The sequence below is a fragment of the Mirounga leonina genome, unplaced genomic scaffold (genome assembly GCF_011800145.1).
Source record: "Mirounga leonina isolate KUSES-001 unplaced genomic scaffold, KU_Mleo_1.0 Mir_154, whole genome shotgun sequence".
Classification (NCBI taxonomy): Eukaryota; Metazoa; Chordata; class Mammalia; order Carnivora; family Phocidae; genus Mirounga; species Mirounga leonina.
The window spans coordinates 24,071,656-24,097,767 of record NW_023270389.1 but is presented as its reverse complement, the minus strand read 5'-3'; the positions used below and the strand labels follow the sequence as shown (position 1 = coordinate 24,097,767).

The window sequence follows — 26,112 nt, the reverse complement described above, 5'->3', positions numbered from 1 at the left end:
GAATTAATGACTGAAAGGTAGGTCAGAAAAAATAGATCTACTGAAGCTTAGAGAGGTAAAAGGATGGAAAATACAAAAACGAGCATAGAAGACTTTTGGGATATGGTGAACAGGCCTAACATACATACACGTGAAGTTCCAGAAGAGGAGAACAGAGAGAATGGGTAGAAACAATATTTGAAGAGATAATGGTGGCAAATTGTCCAAACTAGAGAAAGACCTCAAGTTGCAGGTTGAAGAAGCATTATGAACCCCATGTAGGATAAACAAAGAAAATGACATGTGGGCACATTATAGTAAAATTGCTGAAAACCATGACAGAGAGAATCAAAATCTTTAAGACAGCTAGAGATAGAAAAAAAAAAGGCATATATTACCTTCAAAGGAACAACAACAAGGTTGACAGCTGAGTTCTCAACAGAAATAGTGGAAGACAGGAGACAATGGAATGAAAAGCTGAAAGAAGTATCTTTCAAAAATGAAGGTGAACTAGACTTTTTCAGGCAAGAAAAAATGAGAATTTATCACCAGCAGCCCTGCACTAAAAGGAATACTAAATGTTGTTCTTTACGCAGAAAGAAAATGATCCCAGATAGAAGCCTCGAGACGCGGGAAAAGAAATAGTGTTCACCTAAAAGAATAGTGACTGTTAAAAAAAAAAATAATTTCATATGAGCTGTTAAGCATATATAAAATTAATGAAAATGGCAGCAATAGAGTCTATCTCTAGATGGGGATGGGGAAATAGGTTTAATAGTATTGTGCAAAAAGCGGTAAGAATATTAATTTATATTAGACTTTGGCAAGTCAAGCATATATACTGTAATTTAGTTAGGGTTACCAGTAGAGAAATAGCATCTCTACCAATCTAAGAGAGGAGGAAACTCAATTAATAAGAAATGGCCCCAAAGAAGATAAGGACGATTCTGGTAAAGGCAAAACTGTTGGGACATGGAACGCAGCAGTGGCTTCCAGGGGTCAGGGGTGGAAGAGTTTGACTGTGGAGGCAGGCAGCACGAGAGAATTTTTTTGGTCGATGACGGAACTGTCCTGTGTCTTAATTGTGGTGGATTTCACAAAACACACAAAATATGCTAAAACAGTGACTTTCACTGAATTTTTTAAAATGGAAGAGAAAAAGAAGATAAAAAATAAGAGGAAAGGAGGCTATAGAGACAAATAGAACAAATGGCATATAGCCGGCTGGTGGATTTGAATGTATCAGTAATTATAAGGATAAATTGACTCATGTAAAATTAAAAGGTAGATTGTCAAACAGATTTTAAATAAAACCAAAGTATATGTTGCTTGTAAGAGAAGACACATGCCTTAAATATAAGCATATAGAAAGATTTAAAGCAGAATGATGGGAAAAGAAAGCTTGATAAGATCAGACCAAGTAGATTTTAATTGAAAAAGTATTATTAGAGATAAAAGGAGACATTTTATAATAATTGGAGTTTAGTTACCAGGAAGTAGTATATACTTAATAACATAACATTAAAATACGTAAGTCAAAAACGGACAGAATTAAAAGAAGGAACAGACAAATCATCAACCCCAATGGGAGATTTAATAATACTCCTGTCTTGATGAATGATTAAACAATTAGACCAAAAAAAAAATCCAGTAAAGATACAGAGAGTTGAAAAACAGTTAAACTGCCTAAATGACATTTATGGGCACAGTGCCTAATTGCAGGCAGATACACATTCTTTTCAAGTGTACTTGGAGCATTTATAAAGCCTGAATCAAAGAGGAAAAATCGAAGCACTAAGGTGAAAAATCAGAGCTGGAGATTGGAAATTGCCAGTTTCAAACTCTGGACATTTTCCTTCTCACAGTTAAATGATTTTTCATTGGGAATGAGGTACTGGCAAGAAGGAAGGTGCCCTCTTCCAAGGATATAGATTTTTTTTAACTGTATGGGGACCATGTCGGATGGGAGTGGCAGTGTGGACAAAGTGCTGACAAAGACAAAAGGTTGCATACTCCCCTCCGTATCAGAAGAGAGTTGTCCTAACCCAGGTCTCCACTCTAGCCCCAAGGAAGTGCATTCTAGTCCTCTGCCAACAAAGAGCTCTACTTGTCTTCTGGGGTTGGCTTTAGGCAACTCTTGGGTCCAGCTCTGGCACCTGGAGTGTCAAGAAAATGGTCTCTCCACAATTGAACCTCCAGGAGCCTCTTCTCCTCTCTCGACAGTGGGATTCTAAGGCAACTCCAAAAGTACTCAAACTACACAGATCCTTCAATGAATTGGCTTTGCTGCTGGGTTCCTCTTTCTCAAAGTATTTAATCAGCGATTTTCCCGGTGCCCCAGGCATTTCCTGTATGGGTGCTGCTGACTGTTTTACTTCCTACCAGGCAGCCCTCCTCTTGGTGTTCACGCTGCCAACTTTCAGATGAGCTCTATTAACTTGTGTTCTTCCAGCCTTTCCCCAGCCATCTGGGAGCCACACAGGCATTCTTCCCATCCCCCAGCTCCTGGAATTCCTTATTGTGGGAGGGCATATGCTTGCAAGCACCTTATCATTCTGGCTCTCCTCCCCCCCCGCCCGTTCTTGCCCAGTTCCAAGCAATTGATTGTTTTTTCTCCAGCATTCATTTTACAGTTGCTGAGAGATTTGTGCTCTCATGTTACCTGTTTGCCTTTGTGTCTTTTGTCCCCTGTGTCCTGGTCTACCCAGGGCACCACAGTTACCTAGACACCATTTCTATGCCTTTAGTGTCCTGCCTGGGAGATCTTCAGTATGACCTCAAGAAATGCTTTAGCACTCGAGATCAGAGCCTGAAGACGTTATTACACTCCTGCTAACATCATTATCCAGAAGACTTAAAGATGGAAATGTGCCAAGAAAAGGATCACAGTGGTGATTTAAGAAATGAAGCCTCAGACTTGGTTGCCTCCTTCCTTTTAAAGGATGTTGCTTTCAGCTTATTTTCTTAGCATTAGACTGGGTCCTTCTAAGAGATGGAAACAACCAGAGAGGAACATTCAGGTTTAGGTTGTTACAAGACTGTGTTTTAGTCTGTGCCATCTGAGGTCCCGCGAGAGCAGAGAGGGCCTTCGGCTTCTTCCTAGCGCCTGGCCCCATCCCTGGCCCGGCCCCAGTCCAGTGGGACTCAGTCTTGTCTGAATTATGTGTTTCCATGGCAAGAGGTTCTGGTTACTTGTAACAGAGCAGAGTGAACATCCATCCATGGAAGGTAGGAGCTGAATCCACAGAGTTCATGGTCATGCCATTGAATGGATTTTCTCCCAGGGCCCCTAGCGTTACTGTGGTTATCAAGTCTGGCTATTCATACATTGTGGAACTTGTGGAAAAGCCTCAAGGAAATGGCTTTCAGAAACAAGTGCCCTAGAGGAGAAAGCCCCTGGATTTCATTAAACCAGAACTTGGTAACGGACAGTCTTTGACTTTTTTGACCCAGGCAGTAGGGAGCTCCTACCTTTGGACATTTAATTTATGACCCCAACTGAACGCAGTCCCAGTTGTGCAGTTGAGAAGGATTTTTTTCTTTTTAATCTTTCTGAAGGGATAGAAAGTAATTGTATCCTCATTTTCCTTCTACACCACCCCCCTCCACTCCCAATTTCCTCCTTTCTGCTAAACACCTACTTTTTTCCCCCCTTGGGAAAACTGCATTATTTCTTATGGAGTCATTACTTTGGTTCTTACTGAAACTGAGGAGGAGAATAGATTGTACAGCAGGGGGCATAAGGAAAAGCAAAGATTCTGCTTCCCTGTGGGTTGATAGAGCCCTTCCATCGGAGGGAGTTAGCTGCAATCCTGCCCGGCGATCAGCTTCTGGGACCTTCCCATTCCACCTAACATGATCATTAATGTGTTGTGAGGGCGCAGACGGAGGAGCACAGTGTGGAGAGAGCACTCAAGTGGGTGTTAAAGGGGCCAGATGCTAATACAATAGTACCTAACAGTTATTGAGTGTACTAGGTGCCACATTCTGTTTCAAGGACTTTACATGGATTATTATCTCACTATTACCCTATTTTGCAGATGTGGAAAACTAAGGCATGGAGCAGTTGAATAATTTACCCGAGGTCATGTGATCAGGTAGTGGAAGCAGGATTCAAATCCTGCTCCATCCAGAGCCTGCGTGTCTCTTCACCCTCCTCCAGTACTGCAGGTGGTCCTAGGCAGGGTGCCTCTTCAGCTGTTTGACCTTGGAAAAGTCATTTCACCATTTGGGGCTCATCTGTGAACTGTAACCTGAGGGAGTTTATGTGGGCAACTTCTGATGCAGTTTCCACTTTGAAGAATCTAGATGCAGAGAAGGCAACTATGTTGTTTTATTCTTGTGGTTAGGTGAAAGCACAGTGTTTAAGTCTAAACTAAAATTTGATCTAGTTGATTCAACAACTGATTACTTCACGGCTCCTGTGCACAAAGCAGTGGGCTGGGCACCGTGGGAGACAGAAAGGGGCTTTAAAAGTTATAATCTGGGGCACCTGGGTGGCTCAGTCCGTAAATGTCTGCCTTTGGCTCAGGTCGTGATGTCAGGCTGCTGGGATCAAGTCCCATGTCGGGCTCCCTGCTCCACGGGGTGTCTGCTTCTCCCTCTGCCCCTCCTCTCACTCGTTCTCTCAATCTCTCTCTCTCTCAAATAATAAATTAAAAAAAAAAAGTTATAATCTGTTTGTTTTGTTGTTTAGGCTAAGTAATTCAGATAATTAAACAAGAATCTACTTGAGAAACCAATTGTGTTAGAAGGTGAATTCTGAGACAGGTAATTTGGGTCTCAGACTGCATCCGGTTTCAGACATTTTCTTTTAAGTTATGACTCCTATCACCAGGAGCGCTTAACTACACCCATTCACTTCTGAGTGAAGGAGCTACTGGTGAGATTAGTTTTTACAGTGCTGACAAGCTCAAGAGATTCTTTAAAAGTGTCATGTGCCTACTTGGGGAGTCGCTTATACTGAAGCAACGTCATTATAACCTGAAATATCTAGTCTCACTTAGAAAGGCAAATTCAAAGAAAAAGGATATGTTGTAGAATACCTAGATTTTTTTGAAGTCGGATTTCTGTTTTTGGCATGCTAGGTTCACCATCTAACTTGCTCTGGGGTCAGGTTAAAGTATGGAATCTTCTTGGCCGAGATAGAAAAAAAAAAATTGATCTCGAATAGAAAGCTAGCTTAGGACATTCCTTTTCTAGTAAGGCCTTTGAGACTGGAAGAGTTGTGTTCTGATAGGTTCGGACATCAGATTAAAGTCATCTTTCTCAGTGATTTGTAAATTTTAAACTATTTTGTATACGGCTATATTCCCAGTCAAACCACAAGTGCTTGACACATACTAGGCGTTCTGTAAATATTTGCCAGCAGACTCCTTATTGCTCACTTCTTGAAATCCAGCATTTCCCCCTTGCCAAGATCTAGGAGTTGAACCTGCTTCCAAACATCTGATCCCCCACCTTGAGAAGGTAAGTCATTTAGCATCTGTCTTAGTTGGTGGGCTCCAGTCCCTAACCCACTATTTTCTTTATTAATTCCACAACTTCAGCGTACCCTGTCTTTTTAAACCTGTGCATAATGACTCATTAATGAGTTGTAAAGTGAACCTAGTGAGTTATGACTAACATTAAAAAAAAATAGAAGAGAAGAGAAAAGAGTAGGAAATAGCAGATGCACTGCGAGTATTAAGTAGTTTTATTGTAGACACACCATAATATACTGGATGGCAATTTTAAAAAAATGTACATTTTGAAATCCCATTCTCCCCTGTCTTTAGAAGGTAAAAGCACTTTAGGCGTCCCTCTCATGGCAGCTCCCAGCCTACCTCTCTATAAAAGTTTTGCGGTTCAGTATATTTGTATTTTATCCTAGCTTGGGGCTCCCCAGAGTATGAAGTTGTAAGTGGAACACAGCCTTCCTAGAGCCATCACATGGTATCCTAATGAGTGCATGCTGACTAGGAAGAGTCCTTCTGTGTATACACAAGTGATGTGGCCGAGGGGACATCTAGAAGTCATGTCTGAGCTCTGACCTGCAGGGTCACCACCCGCGCACCCCTGCCACTTCACACGGTGCCAATTGTTTTGATGGGCTGGGGTGGGTTGGGGAAGGGCCAGACACAGTGTCTGCCATCCGCTAGCACCGGCCCTACTGCCAAACACCCACTCCTTTTCCCCCTGTCCTCCCCACCAGAAAGCGCTGCAGGCAAAGCTCCAGCTCGCAGAACGTGGCCTCTTTGAAGTGCCGGATGAGTGTCCCTGCAGCTGTCGCTCTATATCTGGTGGCACTTCTCCTGCTGCCAGAGCTTCATAGAGGCTTCGCGTCCCTTTCCTCAGAAACCTGTACATGTAAATTCAATTTTACTTTATTATTTTTAAAATTTTATTTATTTATTTGAGAGAGAGAGAGAGAGAGGGAGAGAGAGCACAAGCAGGGGGAGCGGCAGGCAGAGGGAGCGAGAACAGACTCCCCACCCCGCAGGGAGCCCCACGCGGGACTCGATCCCAGGACGCCAGGCCCACGACCCGGAGCCCAAGGCGGATGCGCAACCAACTGAGCCACCCAGGCGCCCGTAAATTCAGTTTTCAACAGGACTTTTTTAACAGTTGGTCTCAGGAGTCTCTTTGGGGTGGGGGGAGGTGCTGGCACTGGTGGAGGGAGATCCGTGCCCTTGAAAATTGGATTCTTTTTTGGAAAACTGCTAGCACGGGCTCGTGGGCAGGGAACTGAGTGACCCACCGTTCTACCTGTTGACCCGCTAAGCCTTGGGACGGCGCTGAGAGTAGCTCTCGCCACAGGGCAGGGGCAGGCCTTCCTCTCCCTTTCACACAGACGGGGTCATTTTGTGCGTGTCCAGTACTACGGTGTCGGTGTCGGTGTCGTAGTACAAAGAGCCCGTAAACAGAAGCCCACCCACCCCTCCAGTGCTGAGCAAAATCACTCGAGGGTAAGTTAAAAGGTGATCTCCCTGACAAAGGCTGGTTTTAAAACCCTTGCGTCATCTGTGTTCTTTGGGAAATGCCGACAGACCGGGCCGTCGGAGCTCAGGAGAGGGAGTCATCCAGAGAAGAGGGGCCAGCCCGGACCCGGCAGCGCAGCCCCCGCGGCCTCTGGGTGCCTGGCCTTCCTTAGCGGGAGGAGGCTTTGGCAGGGTGCGGGAAACGAGGCTGTGCGCTTCCATTCCTGCCGTCCGGTGCAGCTCTCCGTGGGGAAAGGAGGATTCCCGGCCCATTTTGTTCTAAATGCACGGCTGGCGGGGGCCGTAGCGATCTCACTGCCTTGGGATTGGGGCTCAGCCCCGCCCCGGCGGCCGGCAGCGTGGGCCCCCCCACTCCGGGGCACCACACTGTGGCCACGCGGTTGTGGTGAGCTGCGAAAGAGAAGATCCCTGCCTAAGACACCATTGCACTTCCTGTCCCAGGGACCCGGCATTGTTCACTGTGCCACATCTCTACTCTAAATTTAGGCATCTTTTTTTTTTTTTTTCCAGGCAAAGAGTACTATGCAAACATTTAAGAGAAAAACTTTGCCCAAAGTAATTTTTTCCCTCGACTTCTATTTGGTTTCCTGCAATGTTTAGATGACTCATTCTCTTCCAAGAAATTTTAAAGAAAAGAGATGCAGGCTGTGTGATCGTGCACAAAGCCTGCTCTGTAAATTCGCTTTTTCTTCCCTGCCTAGAAAACCCGCTGCTTTTTTTTTTTTTTTAACAGGGAACGGAAAGGCCCTGCAGACTTCATTGTCAGGGACTCGGCCTCATCAGGTTTTGTTGTTCCCAGGATTAAATGTCCCTTTTGTTTTTGGGTGGGGCCCCCTTATAGCCTCGCAGCTCTGACAGCTCTGGAAGGCAGAGCGGCCTGCACGGAAGCCCTTCCTGGCTTGCTGGGCCGCGCTTGCCCCCAGAGACGCACAGTTAAGGTTTCTGAAATAGAGAAACGGTAGCCTTTTAGCATCTATGAGAGGAGAGGGAGGCCCTGGCCATTTCCTGCCTCTCTCCTGGTGGCAGCCTTGTTCCTGTTTGCTGGGGGCTTCGTGGGGGCGCTGTAGCTGGGAGAGCCTCACATGTGTTCCCAGCCCAGGCCTCAGCCACAGGGAGCCGTAAGTCAGAATCGCTTCAGCAGCCTGTTCAAATAAACAGGGATAATAGTTGAGTCGGTCCTTTTCCAGCTAATCGGTACACGAAAGGAAACATCTGCCTGGGCTTAATTGCTTTTTTATTGGTTATGCTTTTTCTCCTCCTCCCTTCCCCTCCCCCCTCCTCCTGCGGCTAAGTTATTTAAGTCCTGGGGAAGCAACAGGGTAGAGGAATGGGAGCCTTCTCCCGGAACCTTCGCCATTTAAACACAAGGAGGTGGGAAGGGAGGATGGGAGGCTGGCAGGGGAGTTGACCTGGAGGCCGGAGGGCAGGGCACTTGGAAGTGATACTCGTGGTCACTTCCTGGCCTTGTTGCTGACTCTGGGGCTGGCTGGTGAGTCATTTTGCCTCACTTCACCTCCTTAGATCTCTGCTGCTTCAGTGGAGCTCAGCTCTCCTCATGATGGGAAGGAGAAGCTGGTATGTGAGACTCTAGATGAAAGGCATTTCCTCTTGTGGCTTCTTCCAGTGGTTGAGGGCATTGAATGAGAGACATTTGGGAACGGTAAATTTAAGACTGGCAAGATACCCTGAAGCCATCTATTTTGTAGGGCATCTCGGTCCCCGAGGAGAACTTACTCATTATCTGCTACTTTGGGAAGTGAAGCCAACCAATTGTATGCTGAAGTGGGTGGTGGTTGCATCTAATATGGACTCAAGAAGCCAGGCAAAATATCATGAAGAATCATAGAATGCCAGAGGTTAGGAGGGGCCTGAGGAATGTGTTAGCCTTTCATTTTATGGAAAAGAAAACAGAGGCCCAGAGAGAAGAATCGAGCTGTTCAAAGTTAATCTTCTTGATGGTGGAGGAGCCAGGGATAGGAGACTTGTGTGATTGCCCCTTCAGGGCTCCTCCCACCCACTTCCACACTACCAGGTGTAAAAAGTCCTGTCTCCGCACAACAAAGGTCACACAGATGTTGTGTTCCATAATTAATTCCTTAAGAGAAAAAGGCAAAGCATTTAAGAGAAGGAAAATGCCTGAGGAACATGTAAAACAAGAAGAAGTTCAGGCTCACTACAGCCAGTGGGCTGCAGAGGGTATCATGCTGAATCATCAAGAGAAAAAGTGACTCAACATGCTTCTAGGCTTCTGGTGGTATTTTTCATTGGTACAGTTTTTCTCAAGGGCAATTTAATGGCGTAAATGAATAGTCTTTGACTCAGCAATGTGACTTCTAGGAGAAAATGGTGAAAGGTGTGTGCATAGGTGAAACACCAAGTAATTTAATACAGCATGTTTTATCATAAAAATTTGTAAACAAAGTGGATGTGCAAGAATAGGAGCTCCAGCAATATCATCTTTCATAATGTTCTAGAAGAATAATATGGAGGGAACTGTTCACAAACATTTGTTTAAGTGAATAAGTTACAGTGTGTATAATGCAACCCCAATTTCATGAAAATCACATGGGAAAATCATATCACATACGAGACAAAGTGTCGAGTGGTGATTTCTTAGTGGTAGGAATTAAAAGTTACTTTTTCTTTTGGGATGTTTTCTACAGTTTTCTTGGGTTTTTTCTTTTTTGGTTTGTTTGTTTTTCTTTTTCTGGTTTCTTATTAATTACAATAAACGTATATTCCTTTTGTAATCAGAAAAAAAATAGTTTCAAAGTCATACATCTTGAATAAAGCAGGATCGTAAATGATTATGTTTCTGACATGTGAGACCTCTTTGCTTCTTCCCCTGGGAGCAGAGCTGTGCCGGGGTAGTATTCCACCTTCTGGTAGACGGGCATTGTTGGTATCTGACAGGTAGGAAAGAACTAGAAGGAGCTAGCGGAAGATAAAACGAGGGCTTCCCCTCTCGATGACCCAGTGATGCCAGTCGGTTTTATCCCCTGCTCTCTTGGGCTTGGCATAAAACACTCAGTATAGAAGGTGCAACTCTTTGCTCCTTCCTGCTTCTTCATTCTTCTTTATTTCTACTATTCCGTCTGTGTAGTTAGATGCCAGCCCTGGGTAGTAGCAGTAAAGAACCCGAGAGCCACTACTGCTTAGGATTAACAGGTTGGAGACCCCTTCACACGTATTATCCGAAGCCGGTAACATTAGCTAATCTCCAAACCAGTCATTAGTGGGGTACCACTGCCCTGGGAGTTTGGGGCAGAAAGAAATCAAGTAAGACCTATATACCTCCTTTCTGCTTGGAGGTTCCTATTTGGTGTGGTACTTTGAAGTCCTTGGATGTTTATGTTCTTCTTTCTATGGCATCCTAATCCACGTCTGACTTTCCTCCACAATTCTCAAGAAGGCTCAAGTGCAAGTGTCCAAGAAAGCCTACTAGTCCGCCTAACAACAGTTGCTAGGTAGGATGTGGCTTTCCAGCCTGCTCTTCGGGGACCAGTGGAAAAATCAAAGCCTACACCCGTTTGCCCTCCACCCGATTGCCTGAGCTAGGCTATAGAAGGGGCACATTTCATTTTATTAAAACTCTTTGAGTAATCTGACCATAATTGGGTCTGATCGGAGTGCTTATCTGATTTGCTGGATTAAATAATGGGCCTTAATTGAGTCTGTTAGTTATAGAGCCAATGCTACTCTTGCCTTCGTCGCCCCCTCCTCCCCCCTTCTGTTTCCCGATTAACCTCCATTCTTCTTTCCTTGCAGAGTAAAGAAGTCGGCCAGCAGCTCCAAGATGATTTGATGAAGGTCCTGAATGAGCTCTACTCGGTAAATCAGATGGGTGCCTGGCCCTTTAACAAGCAGAGGGAAGCAGCATTTGGCAGCTTGTGGCCGTAGTCACATCAGCAACAGAACTGAGCTGAGGTTGAGGACAGTGCATGGTCCCCATTGGGGGTGACTCCACCCATTTCTTTTCTTCACACTCTTATTTTCAAATCTGCATTGCACCATTAATATGTGCCTGCCAGGAAGGACTTAATGTTCAAGGTTTCACATCAGTTCTTGGATTGATCTACGGGTTTGCGACAAGAGCGGGTACCCTAGAGGGAAGCACAAAGTCCTAAATGCCCCTGACCGAAGGGGCCAATTCAGGCAGAGAGAGCTTGGCATCGACTTCCTGGGTTTTTAAAAATTTTTTTTTTTAAGATTTTATTTATTTGCGAGAGAGAGAATGAGAGACAGAGAGCATGAGAGGGAGGAGGGTCAGAGGGAGAAGCAGACTCCCTGCTGAGCAGGGAGCCTGACGCAGGACTCGATCCCGGGACTCCGGGATCATGACCTGAGCCAAAGGCAGTTGCTTAACCAACTGAGCCACCCAGGCGCCCCTCTCCCTGGGTTTTTAAAAGGCCGAACCTCAGTGAAGAGGCAGGCTTCAGGTTTGGAGAAGAAAATACAATCTGTTTTGAAATGGCTGGTGCTTGAGGCACGTGATGCCCATGGCTGATGCATGTTTTTTCATGCACTGGAAGGAGGTGGTGGTGGTGGTCTTCTACCCAGCCAGGTTTTGTTAATTATAATTAAAACACATATGCACATCGAGGAAATTCCTGCTGCCGTACAGAGACTATTTCAGTTGTTAGCTAAAGCCTTTCAGGGCCCCCGTCTTCAGCGGGGCTGTGCCCGGCCTTTGTGTCATTCTCTAGGGTTTCCCATCCTGTTCTGGTGGTGAAATTGATTTCCTGTGTTTATTTGTTTATTCACTGCATTTCTTTCCTTCCTCCCTCCCTCCCTTCCTTCCTTCTTTCCTTCTTTTCTTCCTTCCTTCCCTCTCTCTCTCTCTCTCTTTCTTTCTTTCTTCACAGGAAGACAGGCAGTGGTGACATGCATCACAGGCATTTGGGATCAGAGAATTCCATGTTCTTGATCCAAAAGCCTAGGTGTGGCTCTTTTGTCATGGCAACTATTAAGCAAGTAAATAGGGTAGAGTAGTCGTCAGACTGGTCTCCAGTGATGCTCGTTTGTTTGGACTTTCTGCTCTGTGACTCTTCTGCTCTGAAGCCAAGTAGATAGATGGTACTCTTTGGTTCAACTCCCAGACTTTCATTTCTTTCAAGTGCAGTTAAGGCTTTTTATAAAAATAGAAGCGTGTTGATGTGAACCATTTACAGACTAGATGCGTTTTCCCTGAACCCTGTTGTCTTTTTATGCTTTACGTCTGCACTTTATTTTTAGAGCATCTTCTAGGCACCAAGAAGAGCTACTACTCCCTTTTCCTGGCAAAAAATTCACCAAGATAGACTATGACACATGAAGCCATTATATGAATCCTTTTATTTTCCCCGTAAGCATCGCGGGCCTCTGCTATTTGCTCTTTCTGGGGAGGAGTAGAAGGGATAACCAGCAAACCCCAAACCAGCTCAAACCCAGTTTGCCACTTTTGCTGTGGGACTTGAGGTAGTGACAAAAGAACAGCTCCTAGGGATCTGTTAGCTTTGCTCAGAGCCCGAGATCTCCTATTATGCTATGATTTTTAAAAAAATCAGTAAGTGAGAGGGTATAGCTTGTGCGGGAGTGAGGAAGAAAACTGTGGAACTTGCTGCTCTGGTTTGAAGAGGGCTGAACTGGCGAGTTGGACTGCAGTCTTCAGGCAGTCCAACATCGGCCAGTGCTTTCCTGCTGACGCAGAGCATGAAATCTTCCTGCTGGCGTATACAAACTGAGAATTGGCTGGGCATGGAGTCCCCTGCCAGGAGGTGAATGGGTAGACCCTCTTTTTATTTTTATTTTTGTTCTATTTTATTGTTGTGTCGTTGACACACAGTGTTATGATGGTTTCAGGCACACAACATAGTGATTCAACAAGTCTCTACATTATGCTGTGCTCACGAGCCCACCTACCATTCGTCACCATACAATGCTACTACAATACCACTGAGTATATTCCTGTTGCTGTATCTTTTATCCCTGGATACACACTCTTTTAATTTGTCCAAGGCCAAAATACAAATTTAATTTGACCCAGGTCTCCCCACAACTTCATGTACTGGTATCTCCAGTCACACTTCCTAAAATATCCGACAGTAGTTAAGGGTCAAGTGAGTTTGCAGATTCTATAGGCCATTAGAAAGTTCAGAGGATAGAATTGACTTGTTTCTTCTGTAGGGTGAGATGAGTGTAGGACTGGTCTCAGTAAGGCACCATGGCATGGGGGTGGCTGACTATCCCAGTTTGCCTAGAACTGAAGGGTTTTGGGGGCGCATGAGACTTTGAGTGCTACACCTAGGAAAGTCCTTTGGTAAGCCAGGACAACTGGTCATTCTACACTGGACAGTGGTTTCAGCAAGCAGGAACCTGGCACTATTATATGCTGGCTTTGGGAAGCTACTTGCTGAATGTCCTCTCTCCTCCTCTCTCTCAGAGAAGTTAAGAGAGAACAAGGGAGATCTTTTTATAAGGAGCTTTCACCTTATTGCTTTCTGGGAAGGCAAAAGGGCCTCTTGCTTCAGTGACCCTGTGGACAATAGAAGTTATCTGTGGGATGGAATAAAGGAAGCCAAGGATATAAGGAACCCACCATGTTCAGTGTTCTCCTTAGCTTGTGTCTCCCCTAATGCTCAAAATATTTCTTTTTGGGAGACTGATTACCCAAGGGTTGATAATGTAAGTACTTTTGAATCTTGATGATCCAAGGGGCAGAGCCTCCATGTTCCCGAATGAAGATGCCTTCGGGCAAGAGGCCCAGACTCACACCATATGTGGCTAGCTGCCCCTCTGTACCTTCCTCTTTTCTGCCTGAAGGACCTTTGATTTTCCTGATTTGGCATTCTGTGCCAGGGGCTGCTTCCCCCAGCTGCCATTCAGAGAGCAACCCTCATGAGCATTCTCCTCCATGTGTTTTTCCCCCATAATGAGCTGGCTAGTTGGTAGGCCATGGCGTAAGTGGTTTTCATTTTCCAGCTGGTGATCCAGGAATGCCTTTGAAGTTGGGGCACGCTGCTTCCCAAAGAACTCTGGCATTCTCTGCCTCGGTTGCACTCAGAGTTTGTATCTGAGAAAGCCCAGCAAGTACCTACAGGAAGGAGAGTCTGTGGGGGCCCAGAAGCCACATGGATTGGCTAAGTAGGAACAGTCAAGTAAGCCCTAGAATTGAGAAAGAAAGAAGAGGTGTTGCAATGCTGGGGTGTGGGTTTATGGTCCCGTGCTCCCCCTGGATATATGGCTCCTTGATTGGGCACAGCAGCTGTCTGCTGATGGAGCTACTGTAGGCTGGTATTTAGTACCTGCTCCCTCGAGACAGCGTCAGTGTGTAGTCACCCCGCTTTGCCTGCCTGTTTGTCTCCGGCCCTAGGCACCAGGGCTACAAAGACAAGTAAGACGTGTCTCTGAACTCAAGGCATTTAGTTTTAATAGAAGAGACAGAAAAGTAGAACAGCAAGTAAAGTATGAGGTGATAACATTTACATGTCTTCCCAGAGGAAGGGCATGAAGTCAGGCTCCTTAGAGAGAGATTTGAATGGAATCTTAATTGCCAAGAGCTCTTTTATTGTTCTCTAAATGTTCCTTTTTCGTTGTTTTCTGTTCTTGTTTCATGATTCAATGTCTTTGCATTTTTCATTGATCTCTCTAGGGATATTATTGATTGCTTTTGAAGTTTTCTTCTTTCTGTACACTTTCTATTCCGTCTAAATTGCTTGTTTTGGTCTTGGCCTTTCATATCAGATATTTTCCTTAAATGTTTGGTAATCTTTAGCTGCCTTTTCATATTTTAAAGTGAGGCATTGAAAAGCTGGTTGGAAGTTCTGTGCCAACTGTGGTCTTGACTGTAGGGTGGTCTGACTGGTGTTTCCTTGGGGAAGCCCTGATACCAGTACTTCTAGGTCTTTTATCTTGGCTAGTCAGATTCTGCAGGCAAGGCTCTTCTGACCTCCTGCCTATGTCTGGGGCCTGAGTTGTGAAGAGGCCAGGGCCATCACAACATTCAGTATAGAACTTTCTGTTGATCTTCCTATTTTAAGTTCGGTACCCCTATCCTCAGCTGAGCCCCACTGTCCCCAATCCATAGGTCCTCTAGAAGAGACTATGCCTCTAGTCCTCCACTGTGGAGGGGGCGGGGATGGGATCTGGTCGTCCAACAATTCTTAGGCTTTCAGTAGTTTCTCTTGTTTTAGCTCCACCTTCATCCCACTGCCACCAGTTCCTTTTAGGGCTTCTGTGATGTAAGTCTGGTTGCTTCTTGGCTCTGCCTTCTTTTGGTTTAGGGTTTAGTATATAATTCACTACTTGCCTCCCTGCTTTTTATGTGCTACTTTCATTCTGTTTTTCTTCAGTTTATATCTAAGAAATAATAATAATAAGAAAAACTCTTTTCTATTATTTTAGTGTGGCTTGGGGAGAGAGCAGAGCTAATGGCATGAATTAAGATTTCCTTTTTTGAAGTAAAGTGAATTCTCTTTGTAGAACTGAGAATTTAGACTCCTGAGTTTTTCCCCTAGTTTATATTTCCCTCACTATATATATATATATATATATATATATATATCTGCAAGTTCTATCTTGACTTTCCTATTTTTCCAGTTGTTTTGGCATCACTTATTTAAGTTTTGGCATCTGGATACCTCAGTTTTTCCTTGAGCTGAAGGATACTAGCGATACTTCTTCCGTATTTCCACAGAGGAGAGATTTGTTGTCACTAAGTCATGTGGGCAACCACATTGATTGTAGAATTACCAACTGTGGACATGACACATTTCCCAACTGTTGAGAAGGGAAGAAAACACAAAAGAAGAAGTGGTGCTTACCCTTAGGAATTCATAGTTTCTTAGACAAGGTAGTGTTTTACTCTTTTAAAGAGAGTTCTTTAGTGGAAAGGAGCAATATAAATCACTAATTTTTATTACTTCGTTGTTGTCTTCTTTGCATTATTCCTTTGAGTCCTTTTTTGTCTCATATTCATTCATAGTGTTTCTTTATCTATTATGCATCTTCATGAAATGGAAAATCACTTTCTTAATAATCATCATTTTTATAACTCTTCGTTCAAGCTTTTGAATCCATATTCAGGTGAAAAGAAAGAAAAAGTAGTCTCCCAAATACCCTTCTTCAGCCTGGAAAACAGATGCCTCTTCCTCACTTCTGAGTCACCCTGGAATCTGGAGGACCCTTTCTAATTACTTAGAAAGGTTTTTAATGCTACCAGTTATTAAATATCATTTCTCCAGTGTAGAGAATGTACAGAGTTGATCATATACTTATGGGAAATGATGTCAGGTTGAAAATAAGGTGAAGCTGATTTAAAGCGTTCTGTATCCAAAATAAGATATTTAAACTCTAATGAACTTTGATTTTGTCGATGTCCCAATATTCTTTATTCTTTCCACCACCTCTCGCTGATCCTAAGGGATGAGTACACCCATAAGGTCCTTCCAGGATTTCTCAACTTCAGCACCATGGACATTTTGGGTAGACAGCTTTGTGGTGGGGGCTGTCTTGTGCACAGGGTGGTTAGCAGCCTCCCTGGCTTCTACCCACTCGATGCCAGAAGCAAGCTTCCAAGTTGTGACAGTCAAAAATGTCTCCAGATTAGCCCCCTGGTTAGGACCACAAAGCCATTAATAAAACTAGTTCCTCTTTTCAAACCGGTCTTGACTAAACCTAACCTTTCCTCCCAACTAACCCAGCTCTGGTCCTATTCAGAGGAAGAACTGGTGCTTAGTGGCTCAGAATGTGGACTTTGTGGTCTGACAAACCTAGGTTTGAATCCTGATTCTGCCATGTACTAGCTATGTGATGTTGGGTAGGATAGTTTAATCTCGTTGAGCCTCAGTTTCCCCATCTTTAAAAGTGGAGATAATCACATGTCTTCTATAGAGGAGTTGTGAGGATTCATTGAGGCGACCCGCATAAAACCTCTGACACACAGCACGTACTAAGTAAGTGGTGGAGATTGTTATCAATATTATGCCCTTACTTCCCTCTGTTGTTCAGTCTGCACCCTGCCCCCACACACATGCACCCAACTCCCACACTCTCTCCCTCTCAAAGATATTGCACGACATTAAAATGTAAGCACTCTTGAACTTCAGCTCGCTTAGTTGTAATCAGCATTTTTAATTCCCAGACAGAAGCTAGAGGCTCCCTGTGTGGAAATGGAGGGAAGAGCAGGCACCTTGTGGTTGGAAGTGTGTTTGGGAGGAAACACACACAAGTTCTAGGCTGCCCGGCCTCCTCGTTAAGAAAAGAGATTGGACTCTCAGACAGTGGCTTTGGTGGGAAATTTGAGAATTGTCTTTTTCTCCTTTAACACTACTTCCTTCCCATGGCAACTCTAGTTTCACCTGATGTGGGTTTTATTCCTTCTTAGGCTCTTAACGTGAATTGTTGTGTGGGCTAACAGTCTTCATCAGGTCGTTTTCTAGATCCCAGGGCTGCTGTAAGGATGAAATGAGAAATTGCCTGGGTAGCACTTGGCACAAAGCCAAGCATATACTACATGCTCAAGAAACAGCTACTGTTGTTACTGCCACTGCTGTTCTAGTTAGTTCCCAGGAGAGAGGGTGTTCGATCCATGTGAAATGGGCCAGACGGACCCCTAGAATGCTAGGGCAGTAGAAGGAGCTTTTGGAGGCTTTCTTCTTCCCCGTTTTGTATCTGAAAGGTCCAAAATGTATCAACTACTCCACAGGCTGTGCTGGCCTCCTCAGGGTTCCTAACCTTGTGTACTCTGGGTGAGTGATAGAAATTACTCAGCCGGTATAAAAGAGTCATGCTTACAAGTGTTGATAAATAGAAGTAAATAATGCATGATGGAAGACGTGAAGTCATTTTAAGAATAAGTCATATTGGCTCCGTTCAAATGCTGCTTTCCTGTGCTTTGGGGTGGTCTTTAATATGCAGTGTTGGCTGAACCAAACACTTAAGAAGCTTTCCCTTAAGGGCATGAAGATAGTGCTTCACGTGGGACAGGTCCAGCTGAATCTGGTAGTCTGTAAAGCAGAGAATTGACCCTATTGGCTTGACCTCTGGGGGCGGGGGCGGGGGGTGTCTTGCAGGTCATGAAGACCTATCACATGTACAATGCCGACAGCATCAGTGCTCAGAGCAAGCTAAAGGAGGCAGAGAAGCAGGAGGAGAAGCAATTTGGAAAATCGGTAAAGCAGGAAGACCGGCAGACCCCACGCTCCCCTGACTCCTCGTCCAATGTCCGCATTGAAGAGAAGCATGTCCGGAGGAGCTCAGTGAAGAAGATTGAGAAGATGAAGGAGAAGGTATGGGTGCTTCAGCATCTTGAGGGGCTGGGGAGGAGCACTGTGGAAGTCAGGATTGATAGGAGTTTTCCAGTAGGTGCTATGGAGAGCAGAACAAAGAGACTCATTCCTTTAGTGCCTAACGGCCAGAAGTGAGTCTTTGCTGTCTGCCCTGGAAGAAATTCTAGGTACTGGAAGAACGTGGGCTCCAAGTTTTTCACCTGTAGCAGATTCATCAGAAACAACAGAAACCTTTCCCAAGCCTGGGAGAGGGACTGCAGACCTAGGGCTTGGCATCAGATGTCCCGTATTCAGGGACAGATGTAATGACACCTTCTTTCGGGTGGCGGTACAAGGATGGAGAACAGTGTTTGTGGGTAGAACCAAAGTGGGACATGCATCGGAAGTAGGGAACCTCATTAACCTTTCCTGGATTGATCTACATTATGCCCTTGAATCTCATTAAACAGAATTAGAACCCAATTTAAGGCAGACGCGCACAGGGAGTAGCAGCACAATTGTGGTTCTCGAATGTACTGTACTTTCATCTTTTAGAGCACAATCTCCCCTTTTAAAAAAAAAAGTAGAATTGAACTTCTGTTCCCTTTTCAGCGCCAAGCCAAGTACACAGAGAATAAGTTGAAGGCCATTAAAGCCCGGAATGAGTACTTACTGGCTCTGGAGGCAACCAATGCATCTGTCTTCAAGTACTACATCCACGACCTGTCCGACCTTATTGATGTAAGTGCTTAGAGCTGGGGGCTCAAGGGCACCTTTCTCCTGGTTTTGGAGAACTGGTCAGGTGTTCCCCAGTTCTGTTGCTCAGGCGTCTTGGAGCATTTTGAGAAGAATTATGAAGATAGTAGCCGTGGTCCATTGGGGGCTTGCCATGTACCAGATAGGAGGTGAAGCCCTTTATGCTTCATCTTACTCAGTTCTTACTACGGTCCTGGGAGGAAGACACTCCTTATCTCCATTTTTACAGTTTAAAATTCATAGTTTAGATGACTTACCCAGAGTCAGCTAATAAGTGACAGACGAGGCAAGATTTGTCCCGAGGTCTGATTACTTAAGCCCATGCTCATAATTGCCATGCACTTCTGTCTCCCAGGAAATATTCCCTTGAATCAGCTATTTGCACATAGAAGTGAGTGGCAAGAGCTAAGAGTTAGAATGTGTACCTTATATTTAGATAGTACTTAAACGTCTCTTGGTATTGCTTCATTTGACTATCCTATCACCCTCTCGATCAGAGTTACTATCTCCAATTTGAAGATTAGGAATCTAGGGCTCAAGAAGATTACCTGCCCTCAATTACACTGCATTTGAGGGTCCTGGTCAGTAAGGTGGCTAGATGCCCTTGACATATGGCCCATGCTTTCTGATCTGTGACACAAAGATGATGAAAGAAGCAGATGAGTAGGCACATGTGTTTTGCATGGATTAAGCACAAGGGATATGCTTTTTGTCTTTGGCCTTAATGGGTCAGCCTTGGCCTTGTTTCTTCTGCAGCTTGTCTTCAAACTTTATAGTTGAGTCTTGTAGTCTCTCCCACCTGCAGACTCCCACTTGGCCCAATTTCTGAGCCAGCCCTGACCGTAGCTGCATGGGTCCACCCTTCCCTCCGGTCTTGAGTGGGGGGCCGGGAGCCAGCTGACTCAGGTGTACCTGGGGTAGTCTCTTCTCTGAGGCCTGATATTTGCCTATAGCTGTTCACAGGTAGCCAGTGGCCTTTACGAGCTTCTGGCCAGACCTGGCACGCTTGCCTGACTTGGTTTCTCAGTGAATGAACCTGCCACATTTCACAATAGCATTTGGGGTCTGGTCTAAGATTCAGGTCATCTGGGGCTCGGCACTGACCTGTTTTGGAACTCTGCTGTGCAACCCTCTCCCCCACCTCTGCAGACAGAGGAATTGGACTTGATCTTGGTACTGAAATCTGGCTTCACATGCTTGGGGAACTTTTCTAAACTAGTTCCAGGGATTTTAGATTCAGTCGATTTCAGCCTCTTCATGCCCTGGGTGTCATGGTCTGACCGGGTAAGGGGAGCCCTGAGGCCTGTTTCAGGCTCTGCTTTCTTCTCTTTGTGTGTTGATGCCAATCTCAACACTGTCCTTCAGTGGAGGTCAGAGCCTTAAACAGGATCCTTTCTCCTCGTGAGGGGAATGACTCTTCACTGTTGGGAGAGACACCTGTTCTCAGCAAGGAAGAGAATCAGTTCTTTTTCTGCTATGTATCTCACATTTAGTTTAAAAAAAAAAAAAGACTCTGCAGTCCATCACACCTCTTCCTCCGGTTTGTCCTTTCCCATTTGCTTTTGCCCCCAAGGCAACTTTCCCGCCCCTTTTGCCAAAATGCTCACCTCAGGGGTGAGGGGCACTGCTGTGTCAGTCATAACCTTTGCAATCCATAGACCCTCCATCAGATGTGCATAGGTGTTTTAAAATCAGTCCAAGAAGCAAGCGATTTTGCACCTTATTCTCACTTAAAAAGAAGAAGGGGAAGAGGAAAGGTGTGTAGAACCCATCTTCATGGGATGCGGTGTGAAGTCTGGTGACAAAGTAGCCTATCGGCCTCCTTAGCGCCCAGCCAGGATGTGGGTGTAGGTTACTGTGAGCGAGTCCGGGTTGGTGGCCTTCCAGGCCACTCAGATAGTAAAGTTGCTCTTGTTTTGCTTGTTGTTCGTTTTGTTTTTGTTTTTCTTAAGGTGAGGACAGATTTATTACTCTTTTTCTTTTTAAAGCTGATAACATTATGCAGCTAAGTAAATATTTATTTGGAATGAGGCTGTGTGCTTAGCATCAAGGGTATAAAACGTATAAAATAATTTTTGCCCTAGAAGTTTTCATAGACCTACAAAGAGATAATTTCTATGTAACTGGCTAACTGCAAAGCTAAGGGAAGCCCAGGGGATCCTAGGACAGCGTTCTTCAAACCATAAGTCATGATCCATTGGGGAAGTCATGAAATCACTTTTATGGGTTTGACTTATTTTTTTTCAATGAATGAACTAGAACAGAATAGAATAGGAAGGAAAATGAAATATCTCCGTACATCATACTTAGTAAGGTTAAGTTTTATTTTGTGAAACTGTTAGGTGTGTGCATGTGTGTGTGACAAGATGAGTTTCTTCCTGTGAGTTGGAAGTCAAAAAAAGTTTGAGTCACTGCACTAAGAACAGAGAAATGTCTCTTAGTGTCTGTACATTCCATGAAGGCAGGAACCAAGTCTTCTTTTTATCTTAATATAGAAAATGAGGCACCTGGCTGGCTCAGTCGGAAGAGCATGCAACTCTTAATCTCGGGGTTGTGAGTTCGAGCCCCGTGTTGGGTGTAGAGATTACTTAAATATATAAAAAAAACTTTATATATTAAGGTATTCTTTTTTTTTTTTAAACATACACACAGTGCTTAATACATAGCTGAGCACATAGTATATTCATTGAAGGAAGTAAGGAATAGAAGGAGGAGGAGGAAGGTGATTTCCTAAGGCAAGATTTTTTTTTTCCTTGTTGTGCCTTTTAATACTGCCCAGAGGTATATATACTGCCTGAACTTAAGTGTTACAGTTTCAAGAGTTATGATAAATTCAAACACCCTTATAACCGATTACACCTCTGTCAAGATAGAGAATATTTCCATTGCCTCCAAAAGTTCCTCTTTTCTCTTCCCAGTCAGTCCCTCACCCCAAGGCAACCACTGTTGTGATTTCTTTCACCATAAATTAGTTTTGCCTGTTGTAGGATTTCACAAAGTTGGGATTTTACAGTACGTAGTTTTCGTACCCGGCCTTTGCCCGATGTGATGTTTCTGAGCGTTGACCCAGCTAGTGCATGTATCAGTAGTTTCCTGGATGATCAAGGCAATAAAAATGGCCCAAAGGACACCTGGGCGACACACCAACAGTTAGGGCAGGAGTGAATGGGGAGCCTGGGTACCTTGGCGTTCTGATCTTGACAGGATCCAGAACTTGCTTTAAGACGAGGGATGAATCTTGCACAGTCTGTCGCTATCTGTGTTACGGGCACCGTGCTGCCTCCTTCCTCGTGGTATGAGAGTGCAGTGTGTGCTGAGGGCACTGAGGACAAGTGAAAGGAAGTTATTTTTGTCGATGCCTGTACACTGAGATGGGAGTAGCCTTTGACTTCCTTTTATGATAGAAGAAGATTTAAACCTGGACTGTAGAAACCCACATGAGGCATCTGACATGCACCAGGGAAACCTTGACTTCAGGCCAAAAACACACTCTGAGCTGACTTGACGGAGTCTAAGAACTGTAGGCTCATTGGAATGTGGCTTTCCTCCCCCGTCCTCCTGTGGCTTTCCCAACCCAGGAGCAGATGGATGAATGAAGAACAGGGCATTGTCCGCATGCATAGCTGGGGGCTTGTGAGGACTCCGTACATGGATAGAGACTCCATGACACCGTGTGCACCCAAGTTGGACACGAAGGAGCGCAGCTTTCTTCATAGGAAATTTTTTTATAAGATTTTATTTATTTATTTGACAGCTAGAGACAGCTAGAGAGGGAACACAAGCAGGGGGAGTGGGAGAGGGAGAAGCAGGCTTCCCGCCGAGCAGGGAGCCAGATGCGGGGCTCGATCCCAGGACCCTGGGATCGTGACCTGAGCCGAAGGCAGACGCTTAACCACTGAGCCACCCAGGCGCCCCTTCATATGAAATTTTTTAAAGGGCATTTATTTGTCTCTTCTGTGTGAACTAGAAGTGGATGTTATGAAACACCCATGTTTCTTTTCTGGGCCTTCTCTAGAGTCTCTGGGTGAGGACTGTGAACTAGTAAAGGGTTAATGAGCTGTCAAGTCAAGTCATCACACATCTGGATGGGCTATCATTAAATTCTTATAAAAATTTGATTTCCCCTGAGAGAGTTTTCATCAAACATTTATATAACCCAGAAGTGGCCAGGGGAGCTCGGCATGGCCACGGAACTCCTCAGAAGCCACCGAAAGCATACGTTGTCCCCATTGTGAGGAAGCATAATGCACTGCCTCTCCTCACTGGGATTCTCCTGGGAACAGAGATGAAATAGTCAAATCTCATCTCCCTAACCCTTGCCAGCAATTGCCTCTTTGCTAAGGCCTCAGTTTCTGGCCGTCGTGCTCGCAGAGATCTGTACATAGCTACGGCTTTGGACAACCTAGCCCGAGTCTCCCTGGTTGGCTGGAGGCACAGAGGAGCCAGAGGGCACGCTGTGGGTCGGTGGCACAGAGGGGCTACGGAAGAGTTAACATAAATGAGGCAGCAGGCAGCCGGAGAAAGCTCCTGGCCTTCCATAGGCTGTACAGAGTGAGTGAAACGAGGGGCTTCGGTGGCCACATCTACCCATTTGACTTAGATCGGTATTCAGTCTAAGTGGATGATTCCTGAGAGGTTAAAATCTGTACTCTGGGCATCAATCAGTCCATCCACTGGTGTGTATAAAATGCCTATTTTGAGCAAGGCTTCATGGTGGGGGATACAAAGAAGCAATGACACTGGCCAGGTCCGCTTTGACACTTGTCTTCTGGTTGGGGTGATAGGAAATGGCAAGTCTCAGAGTGACGGAGTGTGTCCTGTGTCATGTGAGGGCTGGTGTGGTGTGGTCCTGAGTAGAGGCCAAGGTCAGTAGATGCCAGGGTTGCGGGGTGGCTGGCTTCCCAGAGGCTGGGAATTTGATCTGGATTTTGAAGATGGGGTCCATTTCCAACAAGTGAGAGGAGTGGGAAATATGTCAAGAAGGGAGAATGCCGGGAAAAGGGCAGAAGTCCGTGGATCTGGGGATCTTGGTGATTGAGGTGGAACTGTCCGCACGGTGCCAGATGTCGATAAATACATTGCCTGTTATCAGCCTCGTGACAACCGATGAGGCTGGTGTTGTCCCCATTGGAGGCTGAGAGGTTAAATTGCTCATTCACAGTAGTGCAGCTGATGTGAGGCTTGCTGTTCTCCCATACTCTGCCGTAAGCAGGAGCAAGTCCTTGGTTAGAGCAGAAGAGTCTGAGGAAGGGAACACAGGGAGATGATGTTGATGGTCAGACTGCAAGACAGATTAGAATTTGTTCTGGCTGGTGACCTTGCTTAACTTCCCAGAGCCTCACCATTCTAGTCTGGGAAATGAAGATAATACCAGCCTCACTGGGATTCTTATGAGGATTCAATAAAGCACTTAGCATGCGTCAGGCATACGGTAAGCATACTTAGTAAAATAGAGGTATTTTTAAATACCCAAACTGCAGAAGGTGGACTTCACTTTAGAAAAGACTAAAGGCTTCTGTAGGTTCTTCAGTAGGAGTGGCCTAATAAAAGCTATCTTTGAAGACAGTGAAGCAGACAGCACTGATGTAGGATAAGGGTATGAATCAGGGTAGAGGTAGAGAGAATGGAGTCACCAAAAATGTAAAGGTGATGAAGGGCGCCCCGCCTCCCCCTAATTCTCTTCTGCACTAAAAAGCTCCCCACTTGCTCGGCCCTTGTGTTCACAGACTCACAGGCATCCAGTTCATCATCAGCGTCTGCACAGAGCTAGTCAGGAAGGTTTCCAAATTCAAGGGCAGCCTGGCTAGACCAGCAGCGTCTTTCAGAGGAGGAAGGGCCCCTGCACGCGAAGTCTCCCAATCAGCTGCTTTTGTCTTGCTTCCATTTGCGCTTCCCTCCCAACTGAATTGAATGTCTTTCCATCCTCCGCCTCTAGTCAAGCTGTAACTGCTGTTCTTCCCCTGCCTCCAGGCACCTGCTGCGCTGTTGGCACTGACCCAGAGCCCAGCCCGACGGGCGCTCTGTCGCTGAGCTTCTTGTCAGATGCTAGAAGGAGAAGGCACATCACGTGCTTTTTCTCCCCCAGTCGTGGCTGCTCCCGGGGTGAACAGGATGAGGGGAAAGGCTGGGGGACGTCCGTTTGATGCCTGCCTATGGAATGAAACTGCAGTCAGGCACATGGTCTGACTCTATCCATGGATTCTTCTCGGACGTTTCTTCTTAGGTTCTGGACCTCAGAGCTGCTTTAGCAATAGAGGGGATAATGGATGGCCAAGGAATTTGGATCCCGGGGTCCTTTGGGAGGGATGGGGAATATTGTTGTAGAGTTACAGAATGCCACTGCTGAAGAGGGCCTTAGACAATATAATTAGTCCAAGTATTTTCAGACTTTTTCTCGAGCAGAATTCTTTCTTCAAATCAGACCTTGCATAGAATCCCAATCTATTGGGCGCCTGAGTGGCTCAGTCTGTTAAGTGTCTGCCTTCGGCTCAGGTCATGATCCTGGGGTCCTGGGATCCAGTCCTGAGTTGGGCTCCCTGCTCAGTAGGGAGTCTGCTTCTCCCTCTGCCCCTCCCCCCACTCACGCACTCTCTCTCTCTCTCTCTCTTTCTTTCCCCCTCTTTCTCATTCTGTCTCAAAAATAAATAAATGAAGTCTTAAAAAAAAAAAAAAGGATCCCAATCTATTAAGTAGATAAAAGAGCAGGGCTGGTTTGGTTGAACCAGAGATAAGAGGCTCCAAGTCCTACTGGTTGCTGCCCTTTTACCCCCTTCTCAAGGGCAGCCTGAGCAGCGGCATAGAACCTCACAGCTCTGATCCGCAGCTTAAAAACCACTGACTTGGGGCGCCTGGGTGGCTCAGCTGGTTGGGCGACTGCCTTCGGCTCAGGTCATGATCCTGGAGTCCCTGGATTGAGTCCCACATCGGGCTCCCTGCTCATCGGGGAGTCTGCTTCTCCCTCTGACCCTCCCCCCTCTCATCTGCTCTCTCTCTCATTCTCTCTGTCAAATAAATAAATAAAAATCTTTAAAAAAACAAAAAAACAAAAAAACCCACTGACTTGGCCAAATCTGTTCATTTTACAGCCGAGGGTACAGCTTCAGGGTTGGGGACTGGCTTTTCCAAGGCTGCTTGACTTCCTGTCCAGTGCT

General features: G+C 45.4%; 1 protein-coding gene across 9 annotated transcripts in view; it reads left to right on the top strand.

The window, feature by feature from the left end:
• SRGAP2 (SLIT-ROBO Rho GTPase activating protein 2) overlaps positions 1-26,112 on the top strand; it is a 224,611-nt gene that overhangs the window by 138,178 nt on the left and 60,321 nt on the right. For 8 of the 9 annotated variants that reach the window (XM_035010190.1, XM_035010187.1, XM_035010188.1 and 5 more), the window contains 3 exons: positions 10,728-10,790; positions 18,011-18,226; positions 18,818-18,946. In XM_035010190.1, coding sequence (XP_034866081.1) covers positions 10,728-10,790; positions 18,011-18,226; positions 18,818-18,946 — 408 coding nt within the window. The remainder of the gene's footprint in view (positions 1-10,727; positions 10,791-18,010; positions 18,227-18,817; positions 18,947-26,112) is intronic. The other variant, XM_035010191.1, reaches the window with a different exon arrangement.